The 22,114-nt window shown below is 51.1% G+C and overlaps 1 protein-coding gene across 1 annotated transcript in view; it reads right to left on the reverse strand.

Annotated features, from left to right (window-relative positions):
• The window catches only part of LOC128731543 (dual specificity protein kinase splA), a 75,986-nt gene that overhangs the window by 48,532 nt on the left and 5,340 nt on the right, over positions 1-22,114 (reverse strand). Inside the window, exon 2 of the mRNA XM_053824668.1 lies at positions 21,836-21,948. Coding sequence (XP_053680643.1) covers positions 21,836-21,948 — 113 coding nt within the window. The remainder of the gene's footprint in view (positions 1-21,835; positions 21,949-22,114) is intronic.

Below are 22,114 nucleotides of genomic sequence, written 5' to 3' on the forward strand. Positions count from 1 at the left end.
CTAAAAATCATCCGGCATCCATCCGGTGAGATCCACCGTACACTTGTACTGCTGTGTGGGCTCTTCGAGCGGTGTGTGCAATGGAAATTGGAAACATTTCTCGCTCATAGGTGACATAGTTTTGAAAAAACGAGGCCATGCGCGTAGCAATTTGTTTGATGCTAGCTTATGTGAGTGAGAGTGAGAGAGGGACAGAAAATACACATAATCTCTAAGCATCTGCAGCGGAATCCGTGTGACACAATCTGCTAAATTAGTGCTTTCTATTTAATGAGCAGGAAGAGATTGCTAATTTTCACTGCAGCGTCCAGCGGTGCAGCTCCGAAGGGCATTCAAATGAATGGCACCTAAATTATCACTATGGCAGCAGTTGCAGTAGCGAGAATCCTTCCAACCCGGCCAACGAACTTTTTCCACGGAATTCTCAGGGTGCGATTTTACTGTTTCTTTTTTTTTTTGGGGGGGTTTTCACGTTCGCAAGCCTTCCCACCGGCCGGTGGCCATCGCGCGAACGGGTGGGATAGGAAAATGCTGCTTAATTTCAAATTTATTGCAGTTTTACTAGTTAGTTTTACTTTTAATTATTTTAACGGGTGCATTCCGGCTGCCTTTCCTATGGCAGATCGTTAGCGGTAAGTAGCCTGAGATAGCGAGAGAGAGTGAGAGAGTGAGAGAGATAGAGAGACGGAGGAAAAGAGAACGATAGAGAATGCCAAGGAGGATGTGTTTGGGAGAAAGCTTGTTTTTTTCTCGCTTTTTTTCCCCGGTTGTTTTAATTTCCTCCACCATTCGACCGTTTTGTTTTGCGCAGTTTTGTGCCGTTTGTGGTGTTTTCCCGCCCCCCCCCCAGTATAACCGGGATTGGTTTGGGTGCACCTATGTGCACACCCTCCATTGCGCTGTCATCCAACATACACACACATGCGAGAACTCGCAACCCTTTCCGTGGGGAGCAAAACTTTGGCAGCTTGGTTTTTTAGCCGCGCAACGACACCGGAGGAATATTGGGGAGCAGATTTTTATGCTCCTTCCCAAGCCCAACTAGTGCCACGATCTTTTTGGCATTTTCACTCCTCCTGGAAAACCTGGAAGTGGAAAAGTTTCCTTCTTTGCGACCGACGACGGAAGGGCTTGGTTCACATCGCTCAGGAAGAAAAATGCCCACCCGCCCCACAGTGCTCGTACGTGGTGTTGATTTTTCATTACGCCCCAAACGGTGGCTCCTTCGGTCGGATTGTTTTGCTGTTTGTGGGGCACACCGATACACCGGTGATCCGGCCCGCGGACAGGGCCAATTTCCACCGATACGCCACCGCAAAAGCTAATGTTTGCAATTTAGTGCACTTTTGTAGCCGTTTTCGAGGGAAGCATTCCACCGGGTGGTTCCCTCGACCACACTGCGGCTCCATTTTCCCCGTGGAAAGCACGCGAGCGAGCGAGAGAGAGAGATAGAATGAGTGTGCGAGACAGCGAGGGCGTGAAGTAATTTTGGCAGCAAAAGTTTCTTCCGTTAAAAGTACGCCAAGTTTGCCGGCGTAACGCCGGTCGGGCGCCGTGGTTTTCCGTGCGCGAATGTTTAATGAAATAGTTTCCCGCATACTAGGGGTGGAAAAACCGCGCGGTGCTTTTGGTGGCAATTTCGAGCAGCATGCACGCGTGTGTGTGTGTGTGTTTGTTTGTTACCCCAGTGAAAGTTTTTGCACCAAAGTCCTAGCGAAACAACTTCACAACAGGAGCGTTAAATTGCAGAAAAGGCACGCACGCGCGAGCAACAAAAAATAGCTTGGGCAAATTTCGACCTTCCGAAAACAAAAAGAGCCGCCTCGATTTATCGCCATTTTTATTTCCCCTCCCCACGGGCACCACATTGAAGACGTCGATGGCGTCTAACGGAGTTGAAATCGCATTGTTTCAGGTCGGTGCGGTCGTGCGATAACAGCTCCACGCCGAGCCACGTGAACAATGAACAAGCGCAGCATATTTTTATGCGTCGCTCGGTCGCTCTCTCATAAGCACCGATTTGGTTGAGACCGCACGCAGGACCCATCATCGGTTTGCCGACGATGGCAATCAAGGAGGTCCGGCCAATCACGCCACCGCGTGCTTCTCCCATCGCAAAGCCGGGGGCGCCTTTTTTGAGCTAAAAATTTGTCTGCCCTTTTAATGCGCCCCTGGCATGCCGCCTTTCGAACCCATCATCCGTTGGCGTGTCGTGGTTGTTCGCCTCTTTTTTTTTTTTTTGCTTCTCTCTTCGCCTCCTCGAGGATCGTGATGAAGACATTTGCTCGTAACTCGCGTGACCTGCGCTAAATTACCGCGCTCCAATCCCGAACAGAACATTCTCACAGGCTGGCTGGCTGGCTGGCGGGCAAAAGCGGTGGGTTCGAGAGATCGCGAACGATTACTCCGTTTCTTCCTTTTGGAGCTCGAGCGGCTTGAGCCAAGCAACGAAAAAAAAAAACAACAACAATAACGCGAAAGGTGCGCCGATGGATTGCAAAATAATCGATCTTTCACGAGCGCTCTTCTGTGGTTGAGGTGCCGTTGGACACTGAAAGCAGTCGACTGCGGTTCATCCTCCGGCCGATTATGATCGCGAGCCTTTGGCAGTCGTCCAGTTACGGAGTGATCGAGTTGCAAGAATGCAATATCGCACGTTTGCACACAGCGAGGGCAACAATGGCGCCCTTCGAAGTCGGCAGCTCGGGCTTGAAGCCCGATGAAAGCCTCCTTCCGCGCCGATCCGTGGGTCTGTTTGGCCCTGACGGTGAAGATTATGTTTGCGGTCCAGGCGGCGGTTGAAAGTTTGCGCTCACACACGAAGCTGACCGAGTTGAGGTCTAAAAACGTCGTTGCGGAGTGGATTTCACCGCTGTTTGTTGCTGCAGAGACTGCAGCTCAGGCGAAGAGATGTAAACAAACACCCTCGGTTTGGTCGGCAATATCTGAAACACCCGCGTCGGCACGTTCCCTCGCGGAACTCTCGGGGGACGATCTTGGTTTTCTCGTTTTCCGGTGCCAAAACCTCCACGCAAAGGGTAGCAGTAACTGTTTACTTCACGGGCGCGGTTGGGGTTTTTGTTTTTACTTGTTCGAAGAAACATCATTCGCTCCGCATGAACCCGTGACATGGTGGGGGTTTTATTTTTGGATGCAACTGTTTACGGCTCGGCAGGACACCACCACACCACGAGCCCGTTGGTGCGGCGTTGAGCAAAACAAAGGGCCTGCGATCGCTTGCCCGTTTTTGATCGCACAAATAATGGCCATCTTGCGCGAGAGGTGCGTGTCGACAAAAGGACACGGTCAAAACTGGCGAATTAACAAAGCGCGACTGGACAGCGGGAGTTATCTTACACCCTTTTGGGTTATTCGTTTTTTTGTGTTTTGCCAGGACATCCTTCAGTCTTTCCCGTGCGTCACCAAGATTAGAATCTTTGCCTCCGCGGAAGAAACCTTCGCCTTCGAGGTGGCGGTGATGGCCGTTTCGCTTGATGATGATAAACGTGCAAGCGGGACCAGTTAATTTTGCCTTATTTTACTTTTGCTTTCGCTTCCCGCTGGCGTCACAGGACGAAATGCCAAGCGATAAAAGAAAAAAAAACTCGAGCCCAAACCATCGTTGTCGTCGCAGTGGTGGCGGTTGAGCTTACTTAGTACGTTTTTTTTTACTTTGCTTCATTTTGTAATCTTCTTAATTTCACTTCACGCGGACAGCATCAGCGAAAAATGAGCCAATTCCCTCCGGAAACAGACTCACACACATACACGGGGCGAGCGCACCTCGGTCGAGTTCGCGCAACGGATGTGGCTGAGAATGGTGGAATAAAATTGCAATAAATTTTCTCGACTGCCTTTTTTTTTCTCTCCTGTGGCTCCCCTATTTTCACCCTCAACCACGTGGCACAAATCCCTCTCCCACCCGGTGGTCATTTTATTTCGTCCACCCGGACGTCATTCTCGCCGGTGGGTCTCTGTTTGTCTTGTCCATTGTCAGAAGGTGTTTTAGTTTTTCTTTCGAGTTTTTTTTGTGTGTGTCACCCGCGCGAGCTGAAAAGTCAAATCTTTGCTTTACTGCGCTTAAACCGCACCACACGGTTGAGTGCGAGATCGGGTGCGCCGGTCCGGTGATGCCGGTGAACTTTCCGAGACGAAAATTAAACTCGTACATCACCTCGAAAAGGACGCTCGAGCACCGTGACTCACGGGACCGGCATGGGAATTCGCGAAATGGATGTCGCGAGTGCTCGCATCGCCAGGGCCAAAAAAAAAAACGCAATGCCGTTCTGCCAAGTGATCAAGTGAGCGGAAATGACGTACCACGTGGGAGCCCTTTTGAGCTTGAGCTAGAGCTAGGGAGCAACAAAAAAATATGTCAACCATCAAAAGCGAGCTCCAGAAGTGCTGGCGATTGGTGGAGAAATCGCACAAACCGGATGGAAGCGAGCACAAGCAGGCCATGGTAACCGCAACCGATCGGGCACGGGAATGGGCGATTGGACCACGAGCATCATCGCGAACCATCTGCAGGCCCACAACGGGCATTAAAATGTAAAGTAAAATGTGCTTGCGAGCCTTCGCGAGGAAGACGGCACCATACGTGCGACAACAGAAACATGCCACACGAGAGCAACCGAGGCAACGCACGCGCGACCGTTCTCACAGAATAATAAGCATAATAATCTCATTATCATAAATATGCTAATGACGCTGGCCAGTGTGGGGTGGTGGTGGACATCATTGGCATCATCTGGCTTCGTTGTGGTCACACGGACGACGTGCGATGATGCTGCACGCGCGTTAGACCGATTCCTTTGGCCACCATCCAAAGCACCACCGCTGGAAAGGAGCTTCAGAAACCAGCCACCCTTGCTTAAGGGATTGCCAGGCCATTGGTGATCGTTTCCAGGTGGCAAAAGAAAAGCCCTAGCAGTCAGTGTTGGTGATAAAAAATACACTCGCAAAAAAATTGCATCGTGTTTGGCGTTGCAAAATGGTGGCAACAAAATGGATTACCAATCGCGTCGTCAACGGCGTCAAATGACGAAGAAGCAAGGCCAGATACGGAGTCGAGTTTAATTCACCCCGAACAGCGATACACACCCTGCGGAACTGCGCCTTTAATGCTATTAAAACTATCCACTGTGTCTATTTATTTCATGCTGTATTCTTTTTTGCTTTTGCTTGTGCTCGTCGGATTTTCCCGAACAGCTGTCCGAACAATAATGCTCAGTAATTGCGCGACCAGAGCACGACGCGTCCGTGCGGCGTCATGATTGAAATATTGTCACGTTTCGGGCCGGGTCTTTGGCGAACCCGATACCCGATAAAAAGCAATAACGAATTTCGCCAACAAACACGCGCACCCCCCAGAGGACCCGCCGAAAGCCACGGCCCAGAAACGTTCCGCCCCCTGGGAGGAAACGAACGCAGACGAAAATAGGATTTATTCAAAAACGCTAGAACCGGATGCCGGGCGCAGGATCGAGGCGGAACAATAATTTGAGCGTCTTGGCAAGCGGGCAAATTGAATTCCCTCCGGCTGGCGCAGATGTGACCCGATTGCGGGAATGCCAAATTTGCATAAACAGCTCCGTGACCCAAAACTATTTGCCAACCGTTCGCTAGTGCGCGGGCAATAATAATTCTGACCGCCGGGTTTTGGGGAATAAATTAAGCGATATTTTCGCTCTCGCTCGCGCTTCCGTTCGTTGCAATTCACACACGCGCGTCGTTCGTCCTCGGACGTGAGCGCATGTGTGCCGGGGGTTGCGAACAAGTCTGTGGGTTTTGGGATGAGAAATAAAATTGAAAAAAAAAAAAACAAGCCATAAACCTCAACTCCGCAAACAATTCAATCGTTTTCGTGTGAGGTTGGCGTAGGTCTTCAAGCAGCAAGGCGAAAAGTGCAGCTGTCAATAACGCGCAGCAAAAAATAAAAAAAAAAAAACAGGCCCTCATCCACACCCGTAAAGGCGAATTTGTCCACGGCCAGCTTCTTGAGAACACGTTCCGGATTCCCACTCGGACGGTTCCCCGTTCAGCCGTTTAACGAACCGAGACTGATCGGTACCGCCTCCGGATGGATGGCTCCGCGTCCCGGGGACCAAACTCTCGACTTATCCACCCACCCACCCACCCACTACATCACTCGTCAACGTCACGGTTCTGTCATCTTGGCCACCCACACGCGGTCCCCACGAACGGGCTTCCAATGGCATGCCGAGGCGCTCCGGGCGTTACGCACTGTCTATCTTAATTACTTAATTGAGCCAAAGTTCGCTTCCTTCGCTTCATCCGTGCAGACGCGGACGATTGTGGACGCTGTTTCATCCCACCCGGCCGCTCTTCCAGCCGGGTTTGGGAGGCTTATTAAAAAGCAATAAGCGAACAATGAATGACAAAAAACAGCCCGACCGCCGATGGCAATTTTGATTCTTTTCGCTCGCGCTCGAAACCTGCCGCGAAGGTTAAAGTCACGATGGGAGTGGAGATGATCGGTGGATCTGATGAACATGTTGGGAATGTATGCTGCAACATTGGGTGGCTCCATCGTTCTTTCTCTCTCTCTCTCTCTCACTCTTTCGTATGGAGTTGGGAACGTTTTGCAGGAAGATGGTAAGTACTAATTCTAAGCCATGAAGCGAACAAGCCCTAATCGATGGCTCTGGTGACGGTTCTCGTCGCCCTCGAATGGGGTGCCGCCCCGGGGGATGCTTAACGTCATCTCATCAACCTCGACCCGTGTCCCGATAGCTGATTGGAACCTAACGGTTAGCGATCGGGTTTAGTAGTTTCAAAAATTTCAAAAAACATTGTTTTTCATTTTCTCTCTCACTCTCTACCTCGGACGCTTTTTCACCATCGCTCCGTCCCATTCCCGAGCCCCAAACCATGCCATGGCCGCGGTTACACGGGTCGAAGCATCTTTCTATGTTTTAATGAGCCTCATTTCGGCCTTGATTGGGCTCTCGGGGGGGATTTTTCGATTAACGCACCTTCTTTCGCGGGCTGGCTTCGTGACCAGGCCAGAGTATGGTCGACAAGAGGGGAGAGAAAAAAAATAAACGAATAAACCCCCTTCAACAAGGTGCCGCCCGAAATGATCATCGTCTTGTCCAGTTTGGTCGGGCAGGAAGAGGATCGAGCGAGTTGGTTTTTGTTAGGCAGTGTTAGCGGGAGATGATGGGTTTTTTTTTCTCGAATTTCCCTTTTTTTTGGCTTTGCTCTCGGCCCTCCAACTGGGCACGAAATGAACCATCAAGAGGGAACCAGCAATCCTTTCGCCATCGCAAATACGAGAGGGAGCAGCTGAGAGAGAGAGAGAGAGATGGAGTGTCGGTGTGTGATCATGTTGTTAATGATGCTTCAGAATGAGTATTAGCTTTGATGATCTAGAAACGTGCAATCCCATTCCAGTCCCCGCTCACGCTGACCAGTGTCCACCGAGGGCAGCTTTGGGACCGCCGTATCAAAGGGATAAAAAGGGGTAATGGAGCAAAGATGAAGAAAAAATATACGATGACAGTTATCTGTGTGAGGTAACCACCTCATTCGCTGCATTTCCTTCCTGCTCCTATTGGAAGCAGATTCTCGAAAGGTGCAGGGCTCGAAACTGCCGCGGAAGTCCACAAGAAAAGGGTCCCTTGACGCACACATCCACCGAAGCTGGGCGCGTGAAGCCACCATAAACAAAAGAGCACGCGAAGGATCGCCGTAATGAGAGAAGAAACCCTAATGCCGCTCGATGATCGGGGAGTGAGCGTGCATGTGTTCGTGCTCCGTGGGGTTTCTCTTCGGGGCCGGAGTTTGAGCGTGATAAATGTGCGCACATAAAAAAAGGGAAAGAAAATCCAAAACAGACGAATGAAAAAGAGAAAAAAATTGAAGAAAACAACCAACTCATCCACATATCACCGGGGTAATTTAACGAGGCTGGGCGCGATCGCGAGACCGCGGGAATGAACCCCTCGGCAGCGGCAGAACGAGACCAGAGAAGACCAGAAAGTACCACTTTAACGCGGCACTGTGTGTGCCTCGTCCCCACTTCAGTTCCAGTTTTAATGACTTCATTTCCAGCGATCGCGGGAACGCGAGCCCGTCCGTCCGGGGTGACTGTTCCACCGCCAGCCCAGGACATAAACATGTCCACCGGCGTCGTTCGGTGGTGATTATTTATCGCACCGTTTCCCGCAGCAGCAACTTCATTTTCCGAAAAACCAATGCGCCTCTTCGTTTGGAGCGAAGAGAAAAGAGGATAAAATACTATCACTTAGATGAAATAATAGAATAAATTAAAACCAAACCATCGCTGGCCGATGGGCAAGCGCAGCGAAGGACTACGGATCAAGATCCCGAGTGGGAGCCCCAGAGAATCCCCAAAGTTATTCACCAAATCACATTCGGTTCGATAAAAATCAACCCGATTGATGTCGTGCGGAAGAAAACCCCGGCCCCGGTTAAGCCCGATGTTCTGCGGCACGATGCGGAACGACAAAGCGCGAAGGTCCTGTTGTGGGCCTGTACGTGTTTGCGTGTATTTACAACGCGAAGGGACGGGGATGATCCGGGGAAAATCCGCCCGCAACCTGCGTGAAGAGAAAGCGGCTAGGGAAAAGGAAGAGTGAACGAAAAAAAAAACACACACTCACGAATAAAACGCTTTCCCGTTCGCCAAGCACCTCTAAAAAGCTTTACGATTGCTTTTCTGTTGCGTCAGCGCTCCTGCCTGCCCACAATGCTGAGTGTTGGAGGTTTTCCGGCTGGTTTTCCCTTACTTTTTCGTTCCACAGCCCGGATTCACTCACCCCCCCCGCCCCTGTGCTCGGTGGTTGGGTTTTCGGTGAAAAACTTTCGCCCGCTTTGAACTTTCATTCCCTGCGCTTCGGTGCTGGCCCCGGGGATGGGCCGGGTTCTTGTTTTCCCGTTCAGCCCGTGCGTACCGTGTTCCACGGACACGGTTCGCGAGGTCAGCGAAGGTGATTTTCCATCGGAACGAAAACATCTGTTGCTCATCCTCTTTGGCCCGTGCGTCAGCAACCGCGTTGGTGTATGAGCGCGTGATTTGGGGTCCTGTTTTTGTTTCTGTTTCTGCCTCCTTTTCATCGAAGCACGCCAAAGAAAATCCCAATATTGTTTGCTAATTCGAGCGCAACGTCAACCGCTCACCGTAGAATTTAACCCTCTCCCGAACCAATTGCAACTCGAGCAACCAACATGCGAGCAGGGGAAATTGGTGAAAAGGAGAAAAAAAATCACACAAATCTACCCCATTTCAACGGTCGCCTTCACCGTCCGTCAATTTCCCGGCCGACGTTGCGGATGGCGGAGTAGTAAAAGAAATAAAATTGATTTAATGCGGCAGAAAATCCCATCCCACCGATGGGGGCAATAAAACGAAAAAGCACACACACACGCGCGTCCTCAGTCGTAGCCATCTGTCGTCATCGTTAAACGGCAGATCTTACGGTTGTCACGGAGTTGCGTCCGCGGTTGCTTATCATTGGACAGCTGTCCGCTCGCGTGGGTCCTTGACGGCGGCATGCCAACCTCGCGTCCTCGTTGCACCTCTTTGGGGGTTTTTCCTTGGCCCGTGATTTGATTTCGATCAGCGATCCGGGTGGGGAGAGGGATTTAGTTTGTTCCATTCCTGCTCGAACCTCGAGGATCGCCAGCTAAGCCGATTATGATGGACACGACGGCGGCTCATTTGGTCACCCAACTGACGGTCGCGGGTTGCGTTTTTTGCGTTGTCTGTCTGTCTCCGTTCGGTCCCGCTAACAAATTACAATCGAATTGTGATTTGAAATTCACCGGCAGGACAGGCAATGGGGACGGGAACTTAAGCCTTTCGGAATGGAGCAAAGCCACCTGGCCAGTCGGGAAAGGAATTTCCGCGCGGTTGCAGCGCAGCCGGAGCTAAAGACCGGTAGCTGGTCGCGTCCTCATTAGAATCATCTAAATCCGATCGCTTCGATATCGCTCGAACCCCGTTTTGGGTGGAACCGGGGTCCAGGTTATTAAATCATCCGTAAGCCAATGGGATCTGGCGGCGGTTCAACCTGTGTGCTGTTGCTGTGTGGTCGCGAGATTGGAAAAGAGAAACATCTGTCTGTTGGGGAGTGGAACGAGTGCAACAAAAAAAAAACCATCATTCCAGCAAGCGCATCCGAAGAAAAGCATTCATTTTTTGCCGCTATCCGTGTTGCTTGCTAACGCTCGTTCTTTCTCGCTCGCCACATTCGGCGCATAATCGCGAAGGGATGCCTCGAAAGAGGACAATCGAAAGGAAGAAAATAAAACCTATAACACTCACAAAACAGGCCTCGCCAAAACTTCAAGGAGCCGAAAAATCGAATACCCCAAAGACGGTACAAAACCCTTCGACGTTTGTCCGGGAATCGCTACCGTCCCGGCAATGAGCATTATTATTGCGAAATGCACCCGCTGCTGGTGCACACGATCGTGTAGCATGATTGCTCGAAACAGCCTCAAGCAGACATACGAAAAACAGCGACACACACACACACACACACGGACGGACGGCTAAACAGCCAAGAAGCTGCGGCTCCAGGCGTCGCCGGATGAGAACGATCGAAGCGGATTTCCCGACCATTGGAGGCATGCACCGGTATGGAGCCGCGGATCGCAAGAGAGGTGCGCGTTTTTTTTTTTTTTTTGTGGAAAATTTATGGCCCTTTTTGATAATAAATTTTACCTCCGCGCGAACCCACGGCCACATCCCTCAACGGCTGGCCATTTTTCGGTCATCCTTCCACAGCTGGCAACACAGATTTCGCCACCGGAACACGGTGGGTGGGACGCAGCGTGTGTGTGTGTGTGTGTATGTGGGAGCGCGTGCGCGGCACATGAAGGAAGCGATTCGATTTTTGGCCGAATTTTTGCACTTCCTTCCTGCCCTGGACGGGCCGCTGTTCAGCGGGTTAGTTGGTCGCTCGCGCTTCGCTCGGTAGGTCTGTGGAGCAGTTAATGAGAAAAATGGAGCTGCATCGAGGCTGCATCGCGTACACGCGAACCCAACCCAGCGCGCGAACGTTTGCTTTGCGTGTTCGCCTACATGGTCCGAAAAAGGAGTGTCATTTTTCTACTCTTTCGTACGCCTGGACGCGCAAGTTTGCTTCCGGAATCGATTGAAAGCAACTAATGGCTCGTAAGCGGTGGTAAATGATGCGTTTAGACGCTTTAAAATCAACAGCACCCGTTCTCAGTGCTGTTCCAGCGTTGTGAGAATTTTGCTTTAATTTAAAGCCAAGCCCTTTCTATCGTTTTCATGTGTTCCATGTGGAAAATGGCGCTTGTATGCCTCTTGAGCATACATTTCCGGCGAGAGGCTGCTCAAAAGGACACTGAGATGCGCACTTGTCAACTCCCTCCCAAACGAGCACGCCGGCAGATGATAATTGAGTTGCAGACACGACTGCAGTGACGACTCGGTGGCTAGCTGTTTCGTCGCGTTTTTAACTCACCGGAGAACGGGCTAAATGTGATGACTCACTTAGCGCATCACCTTTCCCAGCATTCAATCCATCATCATTATCCTGTGCTGGTAAACCGACCACGACCAAAGGGCGCTCATTTCCCGCGCGTTCGGTGAGGACCGCGTTAATCACACGGTACGCAAATCGGCATAATGAAGGTAAATCACAAACTGGCAACAACCGGCACCAGGCCGGATCGGTGGAATGCTCCCGAAACCTGCCACAACCACCCATTCGCAAGGATGCGGGCAGGGCAAGACAAACTGCAGCATAATTGCAATTATCGCAACCCCTTTCACGTGCAGCGCTGCTGTGGTGGTTGTTTTGCCCCTCACCGACCCAGACAACGACGACGACAACGAGACGACTTGATTTTTGCCACCCAGCGACTTATGTTGGCACACGGTCACAGCATAACTAGCTTGCTCGTCTCGTGCAGCAGAAAGGCGAGTGCAAACCAACAATACCACACCGAGCCGTGGGCCCAACGCTGCTACTGTCATAAATTTTGCGACCCAACATATCGCCTGTTCGCTTCCTTCCTGTTCGCTTTCGCGGTTCTCGCGTTTCACCGGCGACCGAATCGGAAAGATGGCATTTAAAAACCGCAATTATTTTAATTGAAGTTCTCCACGTAACAACATCATCATTTTTCACGAGTTTGTCTCCCAGCCACCTTCGTCGGTTGGCGGCCGTCTGCAAGGAGACACCGGGCAAGAAAACTCAGCCTGATGGTTGGTGAATTTCCATCCAGCAGCCATCGCGTGAGCGGCAGCCGAAAAAAACACACACACAAGACACACCAAAGGGAGTGCAAATAATTGCGGCATATCTCAATAAATTTCTTTCGAACCGTCGTCTTGCGCCGAGCGTCATCGTCAGCAGCATCAGCGTCGTCATCGGGAGCATGCTGATGCGAGCGAGCGACCAGCGAGCACACGGAAAATTGGGGGCAGCGCGGGGGATTAAAAATAATTTCTCAATTAAGCCGCATCGTCTTAGGGTGCGCCTTTTCCATCCAGGCGCACTCAATTATCGGTGGCTCGGGTTCTCGCGAGGAGCCACGAAAGAGCACAAGTTTTATGAAACAAACACAAAAAAAAAACACCCCACACCAACGAGCCGCGAAGATGCTGATTATGTTCGCGCAGACAGTGGGCACCTTTTGCGAGGCCAGCCTGCATCCGAGACCTGCATCGTGCCGTGTTGAGTGCAATTACGTGGTGGCAGGAACTGCACACCATATGGTCCAACGGGCCACACTTGATGCGAGAGAAAAAAGAGTTGGTTCTGGGCTTTACTCTCCTTGCCAATGCTTATGTCCTGCCTCTTGGGGTGGTTTGGCTTTGTGTGCGAAACACGCCGCGTGTGCAGCGCAAAAAGGTCGTCACGAGGAAGCGCGTCTCAGTCCCATTACTCAACCTGCCACATTGCGAACAAACTGCGCTCGGTTCGACCGCGTGGTGGTAATTAAACGGCTAAGCCAGTAGGTACGCACGCCGGGAGGTCTCACACAAGCTCGCACAGCCGGAGACATCGGACCGCGAGAAGACACGGCAATCGATCAGTCTTAGCTTTGCTCAGGTTCGATCAAAGGTTGTCACGTGTCTGTTGCGTTCGCAGACGGTTTCCCGGGCGCGTCCGTTCCCGGGCCTCCCGGGGGCGACATGTTGTTGCCGTGTTCATGTCCATGTAGCGATTTTGTAACTCTACACCCGACGTGAACCCCACCCATCGAGTAGCCGGTGGTACCGTCTTGTCATGCTGAGGATCTCCAGGGTAACTGGCAGTCTCGGCTCGGCGCGTAAGGACATGCCGAGACGCCGGGAGCATCTTGCACGCGACAACGTGTTCGAGGAGATAAGCCATACCGAAGAGGTTCCCAGTGATGTAGACGAGCGATGCTGGTGAATAAATGGCAGCACATTCATCAGCAAACGGCTTACAAGCTGCCAGCAGCAGCACGGGTTAATAGATGATAGAAAATGGGAATAAAAACCCACGGTTTGCACCAAAAAAAAAAAAACGCACATCATCAACATCCGAACTTTGCACGAGTGAAGTATGTGCTGCAAAAAAGTGAAAACAAATAAATCGATCATCGCGACAGACACGTAATTCCGGGAGCACCGGATTGCCAAATCAAATCACAAACCCAATCATGCATGTGCGCTCGCAAACGCAAACGTTCGCTCCCCTGGTGCAATTTAAATTCAATCCAAATCGCTGCCAAGGCGAATTTAAACTTTCCACTCCCTGCTCCCAAGCTGGGTAGCAGGCGTCACCGATGGTTGCGAGGAAGTTCAAGAACTCCAATCTCCTGCCGGTGCAATGCAAAATAATCTCTAACAACAATGCATTTCCCGAAGGCGCCGGGCACGATCGAACGGCGAAGGTCGTCTCGTGTTCTCGCAAGGGCTGATAAGCAAAAGGTGGCAGCTCTCACGTGCAGGGATCGAAATCGTGTGCTCGCCGGTGGGAGCCTGTCGTATGGAAAATTGGCGTGCCGTTTTTCCGAAGGCGAGAGAGGTGGAATCGATAATGGAGTGGAGCGGATAAAAACAGGGTGTCTACGAGAAGGCGGGAATGCGAGCAGCCTCGGGCACGCAAAAAAAGAGAGAGAAGAGAATGCATCACAATGCACGCAAACAACCGGCGAAAGTATGTGGAAAAACAATCCCCTGGTGAAAAGTTTGTGCCGCGCGGGTGGCAATGGGAACCTTTTGGTGCACATTCTAGAGCCACAAGCTGTTTTTCAGCACATTTCAAGAGCAGAGAAATGTGCGCGCGCGCGCACGCGGGAGAACGCGAGGTCAATGCGACTACTTTCCACAAACTATTTCATTCCTTGAACCATTAGCTGGCTGGTTCACAAGCGCCGTGTGATCGGGCTGGAGCTGGTGGCAGGATCAAGGGGCTCAAACTTTCACCGACCCGTGGTGGAAAACGCCAGTCGCAGAAGGGAAAACATGCAAAAGGACCGACGCTGCTTTCAGTTCACTGATCGTCCTTGCACGCGGTCCCGATGTTCGTTATTTGAATAACGCTGCCTCGCCGGCGAAGGCAAAGGAGGAAAAAAAACAGTAAAGCGGATTGCATTTTCCGGAAGAATTTTCCCGACCTTTCACCGGCAGATTGGTGTGCACGGGACAAGACCGGTTATTGTGGGGGTGTGGAGAAATTCATCTTTCTTGGCAGCGATGAAGAATGCATGTGCTTTTCCCGGGATTTCTTTCAGGTTCGTCCTTCGAACCGGATCGATAGACGTGCATCCTTGCCCGGCCGTAGCACCCGAGGAAACATTGTTCAAATACTTTCACTTTCGGTGAAATTCACCAACCGCACGGGCGAACGACCACCGCTGAACCCTCACGTTCCACAGTAAAGGAAGACGAAAAGAAACGAACCGGGAGGAAAATCGCAAAAAAAAAACACAATCCTTCGAAGGAGCACGTGCGACGCGAATGTATTAAACTGGCTGGCAGCCGTCCGGGGCTCCAGCCAAATCTTCTAATGATTGGAAAGCTTGAGAATCGATTGCTGAGCATTTATTAATTTTCTCTTATCTCCTGCAGAACCCAAGCTGCGAGGGAGCCTGAAGGGCGGATCCGTCCGGTCCCGCCGGTATCTTACAATTATACTCCACCCCAGGTCTGGGTGAGCATGCCAAGACGCATGTTCCACCACTTAGTGCCGGACCCATCAAGAACGAGCAGCCAAATCGGACGGGAGTCGTTATGCGCTCGCTTCCAGACCATTTATATTTTATTACTATTTAATCTCGATCCGCCCGGGTCGGAGGGATCTTCGAAGGGAGCCCTTTTCGTACCGGGGAGTTATGCGAAGGGCTGGCGGCCATTATTACCTTTATCGAGTGCTCGCGCAGCAGACCCGCATCGTCGGTGTATCGGAGCAAAGCGGGCAGGATGTGGTTGTAATCCTTAAAACCCGTTCACAATCGTTTAATATCCACTCATTGATAGCGACTGCTCAGAGCGGGGTTTGCAGTCGCCCAAGGACTTTCGACCAATTTCGTGAAGCAGTCGTGTCCTCGCCGGTCGTGTGGTGGAGCGAAAGCGTTCTGTGGAAATTCCACCGCCATCATGCGCAAGGATCCTTGGAGTGGTTCTTGGGAGGCGACGGATGCGCTGGATGCGGGAATATTTCGAAGCAGATTTCGAAGCACGGCTAATGGTGTAATCCTGGTGCGATTACCAGCCAACGTTACCAGTGGCCCGCGGGAACCAGGACTTTGGGAGGAATAAACTCAACGAAGGATGACGTGTGGCGCTGCGGGACCAATCGAACGTGCCATGTCCGATAGTGTCACGGAGTGGTGAACATGTCTTGACGCAAGTCGAAGGAAAGCTCCCAAGTGCCAGACAGATGCGACAGAGCCTGCACAGTCTGGTGCTGTGGCAGCAAAGTGGCAGGAAACCCATTTTCTTGATCGTGTGAAAATTTCACCCTTCACGTGATCTTTATTCCGAACAAATGGTGTACGGTTTGTGGGCGATGAAAACGAACTCAAATCCCTTGATCCTTTACGATAATACCGAGTTGCGTTATTCATTAACTAAGCTGTGCCCCAGCACGATCCATTACATGCTCGCACCGAAGAGGGCATTCATTATTTAAGAACACGCCCTTCTTGCGATAGGACACCGTTCGTTGGGTTGAATTTTAAACGGAACGGTCGGTGCGATGGACGGACTTTGTACGATTTCAGGCCCCGGTGGATGGGTTGCGGTCCGCAAACGGAAACGTACGCCCCAAACCGAACGAAAATTGAAACCAACCTCAACGAGAGTCACCGTCTTGGCTGTGCCCAAATCCGGCGGGACGTAAACCACGGAAACTCGAGGCGATACTTTAACGTTCTCGCGCGTTTCGGGACGCGTTTGGTTTGATTGCGTGCAGCAAACGAGCAACGAGCCGACCTTCGATGACTTCCTCGTCAGGTAATCGATATAGGTGCGAACGTGAAAAACCACATTAACGAAAACTGACCGAGCTGTCGATCGATCGGTACGCGTCCGTTTCGTCGATCGGTAAGCGATACCGTCGCGTTCGACGTACGCTTTTATTCTCTCACTTTCCGCTCCAGCGTGCGGGAAGAAAAGCTGGAGCGCTTTTTCAGGGGTGGGCGTAGGCTGGGCACAAGATTTATGCCGTCGAAGGACCGATCGCATATCGATTACTGTCGTGCGTGCGTGCGTGCGTGCGCCAACCGTAACAGGAGACACCGTGGTGACGGACTGAATGATTTTTCACATTCCAACGACGGCCACGGCCGACAGGCATTTAAAAGCCAATATTCTCCCAGACTCCGGCGGATCGCATCCACGAGACACGAGCGCCAGTTTCATCCGTGCGGTATGCCACGCGGCGCAGACAAAAAGTTTATTTGATTTAAAGCGGAAAATAAACCCATTAAAAAAGGCACACGATTATGGCGATACAACGGCGTTAATGACGGTTTCGTTTGGCTCGGCAGACCACAGCGTGTGGAATCGATTTTTTAGCCGCCCTTCTTGCCGAAGATCGATCCGGACGGGGGATGGGAGCATCATCATCAATCGCGCTAGCAAAGCTACCCTTGGCGGGACTTCGTGTGTCTTAGCGCATTAGACAAACACACCATTAATCTTTCATTTTGTCATTGAGGAGCTTCCCAGGCGGCGGACACACGCGTGCGGGCGCTCGCTCCTCGGGACTCAGTACATTTCTTCACTCGCGTGGAATGCCAGCGTTGACTGCCTTCTGGTTTCCCCCATGAAAAGTGTGTGTGTGTGCGAGAGAGAGAGAGAGAGATGTAGAGAAATGGAGGGAAAATGTAAAGCCCCCACACAACTCACTAAAAACGCGTGGTGCGGTTTGAAATTCCGCTCGGACCACAAAAACCCTAACCTAACCTCTGGCGTTGGTGGGGTACATTAAACGATCGAAACCGCGACAGCGAGACGTCGCGCTGCCATCTAAGGGGGCGTGTTTTCCCGAAGATGTTGGCAAAATTCAGCGAAGAAAAACGACGGGTTCCGCGATCTGCTCGCGCGGGAACGAGAACACGCGCGAAAGCGCAACCTTTTTCACGCTCACGCGCCATCTTGCTCGCACCACGGAAAAACCCTCAAACGGGGGGACGAGTTAGGGAAGCCGACGGGGGTTTCGGATCGAACTCAAACGGTTTTCTTCCGCCAGCGATCTTGTTTGCGAACACGCGCCACCGTGAAAAACCACACCGCCCATTGATTAACGATCTTCCCGTGGTGGCGGCCAGTCGCCGTTGGAGCAACCGAACGGGCAAGTATATGCGTGTCTATGACCGTGTGTGTGTGCATGTGTGTGTGTGTGTGTGTTGCAGTATTTTTCCTTCTAATTTAACGCTCCTCGCCATGCCGGAGTGGATGGATTTTATTTTTATATTTCTACCGCCCCACACCAGCAACGACACCGAGGATGCTGTGTCACCAAAGAGCGCAGCATAACGTCGGCATCCTGCTACAAGTCGTGTTTGCCGCGCGCCGGAAAATGCCTCGGTGCATAGCTCGGCGAACGATAAGTACATCGTTTACGACCACGCCCAACAGTGATGTGTCACTGTCGCTCGGTGGAAGGGGCGAACGCATTTTCCAACCGCACGATCCTTCAGTTGTGTCCTAGGCGCGCCCGTTCTCGCGCTGGTTGCGCCTTTGAACGTTGAGAAATTACGCCGATCCTTGGGGAATCGTTAACTCTTGCATTAGATGCGAGCGGCACTCAAACCACAGGAGATTGCCTTTCTTCGGTGCTTTAAGGTGACATTTGAACCAAAAATATCACCCAACGACGACGCACGACGCGTAGGGCGTAGTTGACGTGGGTTTTGGATCGCAATGTCGGCAAATTGAAAAAAAGAAAACAATAAGGTTGAACAGCAAAATTAAACTATCAAACATTGCTAGATGTTTCTCCTTTCAACCGAATCAACTGCATTGTATCGCCTTTTCACAGGCATCAATAGCAGGTGCTCTAAGCTTTCCGCATTGACTATGCATGGATTACGTTTTCCGGTTGAAAAAAAAACCCTCTAGAAGATCGCTTGCAGGACACCATCGCATAGGTTGTGTCACTAGCTTTCCATCGTCATGATACCGGAAGATTATTCACATTCTGACCGTATCCGTGTCAAAGGAAAACATTTGTAGCCAGTCACGACACAAACAGACTCGAACACAAGTCTTACAGCATCGCTATTGCATAATAGGAAAATGTTGTGCACACCTTGCGCCTCTGCATGAAACGTCCACCTGGGTTGAGTTTTTCTTTTTTTGGCGAAAAGTTTCCCAGCTTCTGGGCAAAACCTCATTTTCCGGTTTTCCATTCACAGGTGCAACAATCACGTTTCTTCTTTGCCACACTGCAACCGGTGCGATCCATGTGCGCTGTGAAGGTGCACAAGGTGAGTGTTTTCTAAGAACTACTAGCGAGCTGGTAGATTTTCCCGAGAACGAAAACCAGAGCTTCTGCCGCTTTTGTGAAGCAACCAACGATAGAGCGCAGGACCTCCCGTCGAGCGCAGCAGCACTAGCGTCCAAGACAGACACACGCGCTGGCCGACATCGGTACTATCACACTGTATGAAGAAGGTTTCGGAGCATCCGGCAGAAAATTAGAACCAGACGCATGTAGCTGCTGTGGGCCATCATACGGTTTGGCAGAACATTTTAGCGCAAACTTTTTGCCAACCACCCACCACCGCATCGCTCTGGAAAAGCGGCATCATGTTTAGGGGTGGAGAAAAGAACCCAGACCCTGCCTATGACAAGGCAGCCGCAGCCTTATGCCGTGCTGCACCATCAGTGTTTCCAATATCCTTGGAAGCATCCGAAATATGCCGGTTCGTAGTCGCCTAGCGAGAGGTCTTTGTGTATTTTGCGGCATTCTTTCACTCGGCCGAAGTTGCCCGGTGCGAGTCGAGTACGGCAAGTCGTTTCTTTAATGTTCAGGTTGATTACATCCAACAAAGGGAGCGCACAGGACGCGTCGCTTGTCGGTGAAGTGTTTTCCGAAGCATTTGGTGCGACGAAACAAAAGCAACACACGAACCGCTCGCAACCGCTGGAATAGTTGCGAAACCCAATGTTTAAAAAAGGAGAGCAAAGGAGTGATTTTTTTAACCGCCTTCCGTTTCAAACGACAGCACGCCGAACGGGGAATGGAATTTTTATTGTACGCACAGTGGCACGCTTAAATGAACGTTTCCAGCGTTTTAACACGCACAAGTTACTTTCGCAAGAATGAGAATATTGGCATTGAGTCGTTTTCGCACAAGTGGAGCGTCTTTGCAGTGAAGCAGACTTATGAGAAGCAAATAATACTCAATAATACTCCTCGCCGGCACGGTCCCGGTAGCAGGAGCTGGAAAATTCTTGCTTTATCTGAGAAAGGCTTTAATTTAATTTTCTACCGTTTCTGCCGAACTAGCGCAGATGAATTTCGCGAGTAATGGAGCTTTCTTTTTCGAACGAAAACGCCATTTTTGGAAGTTAAATACATTATCACGAGACGACATTGTTTGCAGTTGATTAGATATTGCTCGATCCAAACCAATGCTCCCTGGTGGTTCCAGCTGCTAATGACACACTTTTCCCCGGCTACAGCTGATGATTAAATATTTGCGTGGCCGTAATGAACCCTGCCAGCAAGCAGACTTCCGGGCTCGATCGAAGGCACCGTCGTGAGTGAAATGCTGACAAAACGGAGCTTTAACCGACCGGTCCCATCCGTCTGTGCCAGCTCATGCGACCGTACCCAGAAACAGCAGGACGCTAAACGTTTATCTTCCACCAATGCCAACCAGGGCAAGGGCGCCAAGGATCGGCAAACAGTTGCCACCAACACGGATGGCGAGCCGCGCGAACCTTGGCCACATCACGTAACTTCGCCATCAATCACTTGCCTGAGCGTGCACTCCTTATCTTCATCTTTTAACTCCCACCACGGTGGCCATAGCGCGAACCTGGGAAGCGCTCAACACTTGCTTGCCAACCGCGCTGGCGGCGGAAATCTATGCTACACACTATGCAAACAAAACAATCAACCTTTCCCAACATAAATATCATAAAACAATCCCGCGTGCTAGCTCCGGCTGGTGGCTAGGGATCCTTTGGAAAACCGAAGAACCGTAGCCGGTTCGCTTGGGCTCAGCGGGATGAAACACGCAATTTATCTACATTCTCAGCTCACTTTCCGGTGTCGCTTCGCGGGCAGAGACGGTTGCGAGAGCCCTTACGATCGCCTCGCTAAGCAGCATCCGCCAACCGAGAGCGCAAGGATAATATCCTGCGGAAAGCTAACGCTTCACCATGCGCCCTTCCAGAGGTCCATGCTTTTCTGCTTCCTTTTGGCTGGCATGGCTCGGGGTACGGGCTTTGATAATTTGTACTTTGTTTACCAGCCCCCAAGTCCGGTTTTCCTCCGGCATCGCGCGCGCCATCTATTGTCGAGTCGCTTCCGGTTTTTGGAGCACTCTCTGCCAAGACGGACAGCAAAGCCAGCGACACGGTACGGTGCTGGTGTGAATTGGCTGGCTCCTGGGCGTTCGGGAAGGAATGGATGGCTCGAGGACAACGGGCCATCCTTCTTCTTTCCCCACACCCCTCCCCCCCCCCTTTCCCCCACCCACCCTTGGCCGCTCGCTCTTGGGCAGCTAATTAAATTAATTGAAGCATATTTACAACAAACTTCTACAGCTTCTCTTTATTCCGTTGGCCCGGATGTCAGCGGTTCGGGTCAGGAGAAGCTTCTGCCGTGGTCCGTTCAGTTCGGCTGGCTGCATGCTACTAGCGATGATGAAGCACTGCCCAAGGAGGCGAAAGAAGCGCAGAAGTGTATTCAGCTTGAAGTTGAAAGGGAATTGAGATGAAAAACACGCTCCCACAAACAAGCCGTCCACGATGTGTTGCACATTGCACTAGAAGTTCGTTTTTCAACTTTTGCATGAAAGAGAGCGGCATTCGAAAGCACGCGATTGAGTGATGGAACCAGTTGTCTCGCAACCGGATGCGGATGAAACTTTCAAGGCGAAACAGGATTCGGTTGAAGAAACTCAAGGATACTTTTCCAGCTACCGGTGGACTTTGGCAGAGGATGTTGTTAATGACTATTTCTTGTGTTCAAGTAAGCGAAAGACAGGCGCCCATTTGGCGCAATATTAATGGTAGCTGTGTAATTGGGTCTCCGCGTCACAAAAGAGCTTTTGTCGATAGTTTTCAACCACGCCGGAAGGCACGAACGCAATGGAAAATGCAATGCGTAAGAAAGAAAAATCCATGTCGAACGCTGGTCATACTTACTTCCACACTAGTAACGATGAAATAAAAATGACAAATAACAGAAGCACCGAACACAGCACTATCATGGCGGAGGTTTGAAGCGATGGACCGCTGTGGTAGCTGGCGTCAATGATCTGCAACGGAAGAGAGAGAGAGAGAGAGATAAAATGAGAAAAAAAACATCAGATTGTAGTTTGCCGTTCAAGGGGAAAGCCTCGTGATCTCGACAACGTTAATTGATGCATGAATGGTGGCGGGGTAAACGGGAGCAAATTAAAACTAAACCACCCCAATTAATAA

Source organism: Anopheles nili, chromosome 2, assembly GCF_943737925.1.
Source record: "Anopheles nili chromosome 2, idAnoNiliSN_F5_01, whole genome shotgun sequence".
Lineage (NCBI taxonomy): Eukaryota > Metazoa > Arthropoda > Insecta > Diptera > Culicidae > Anopheles > Anopheles nili.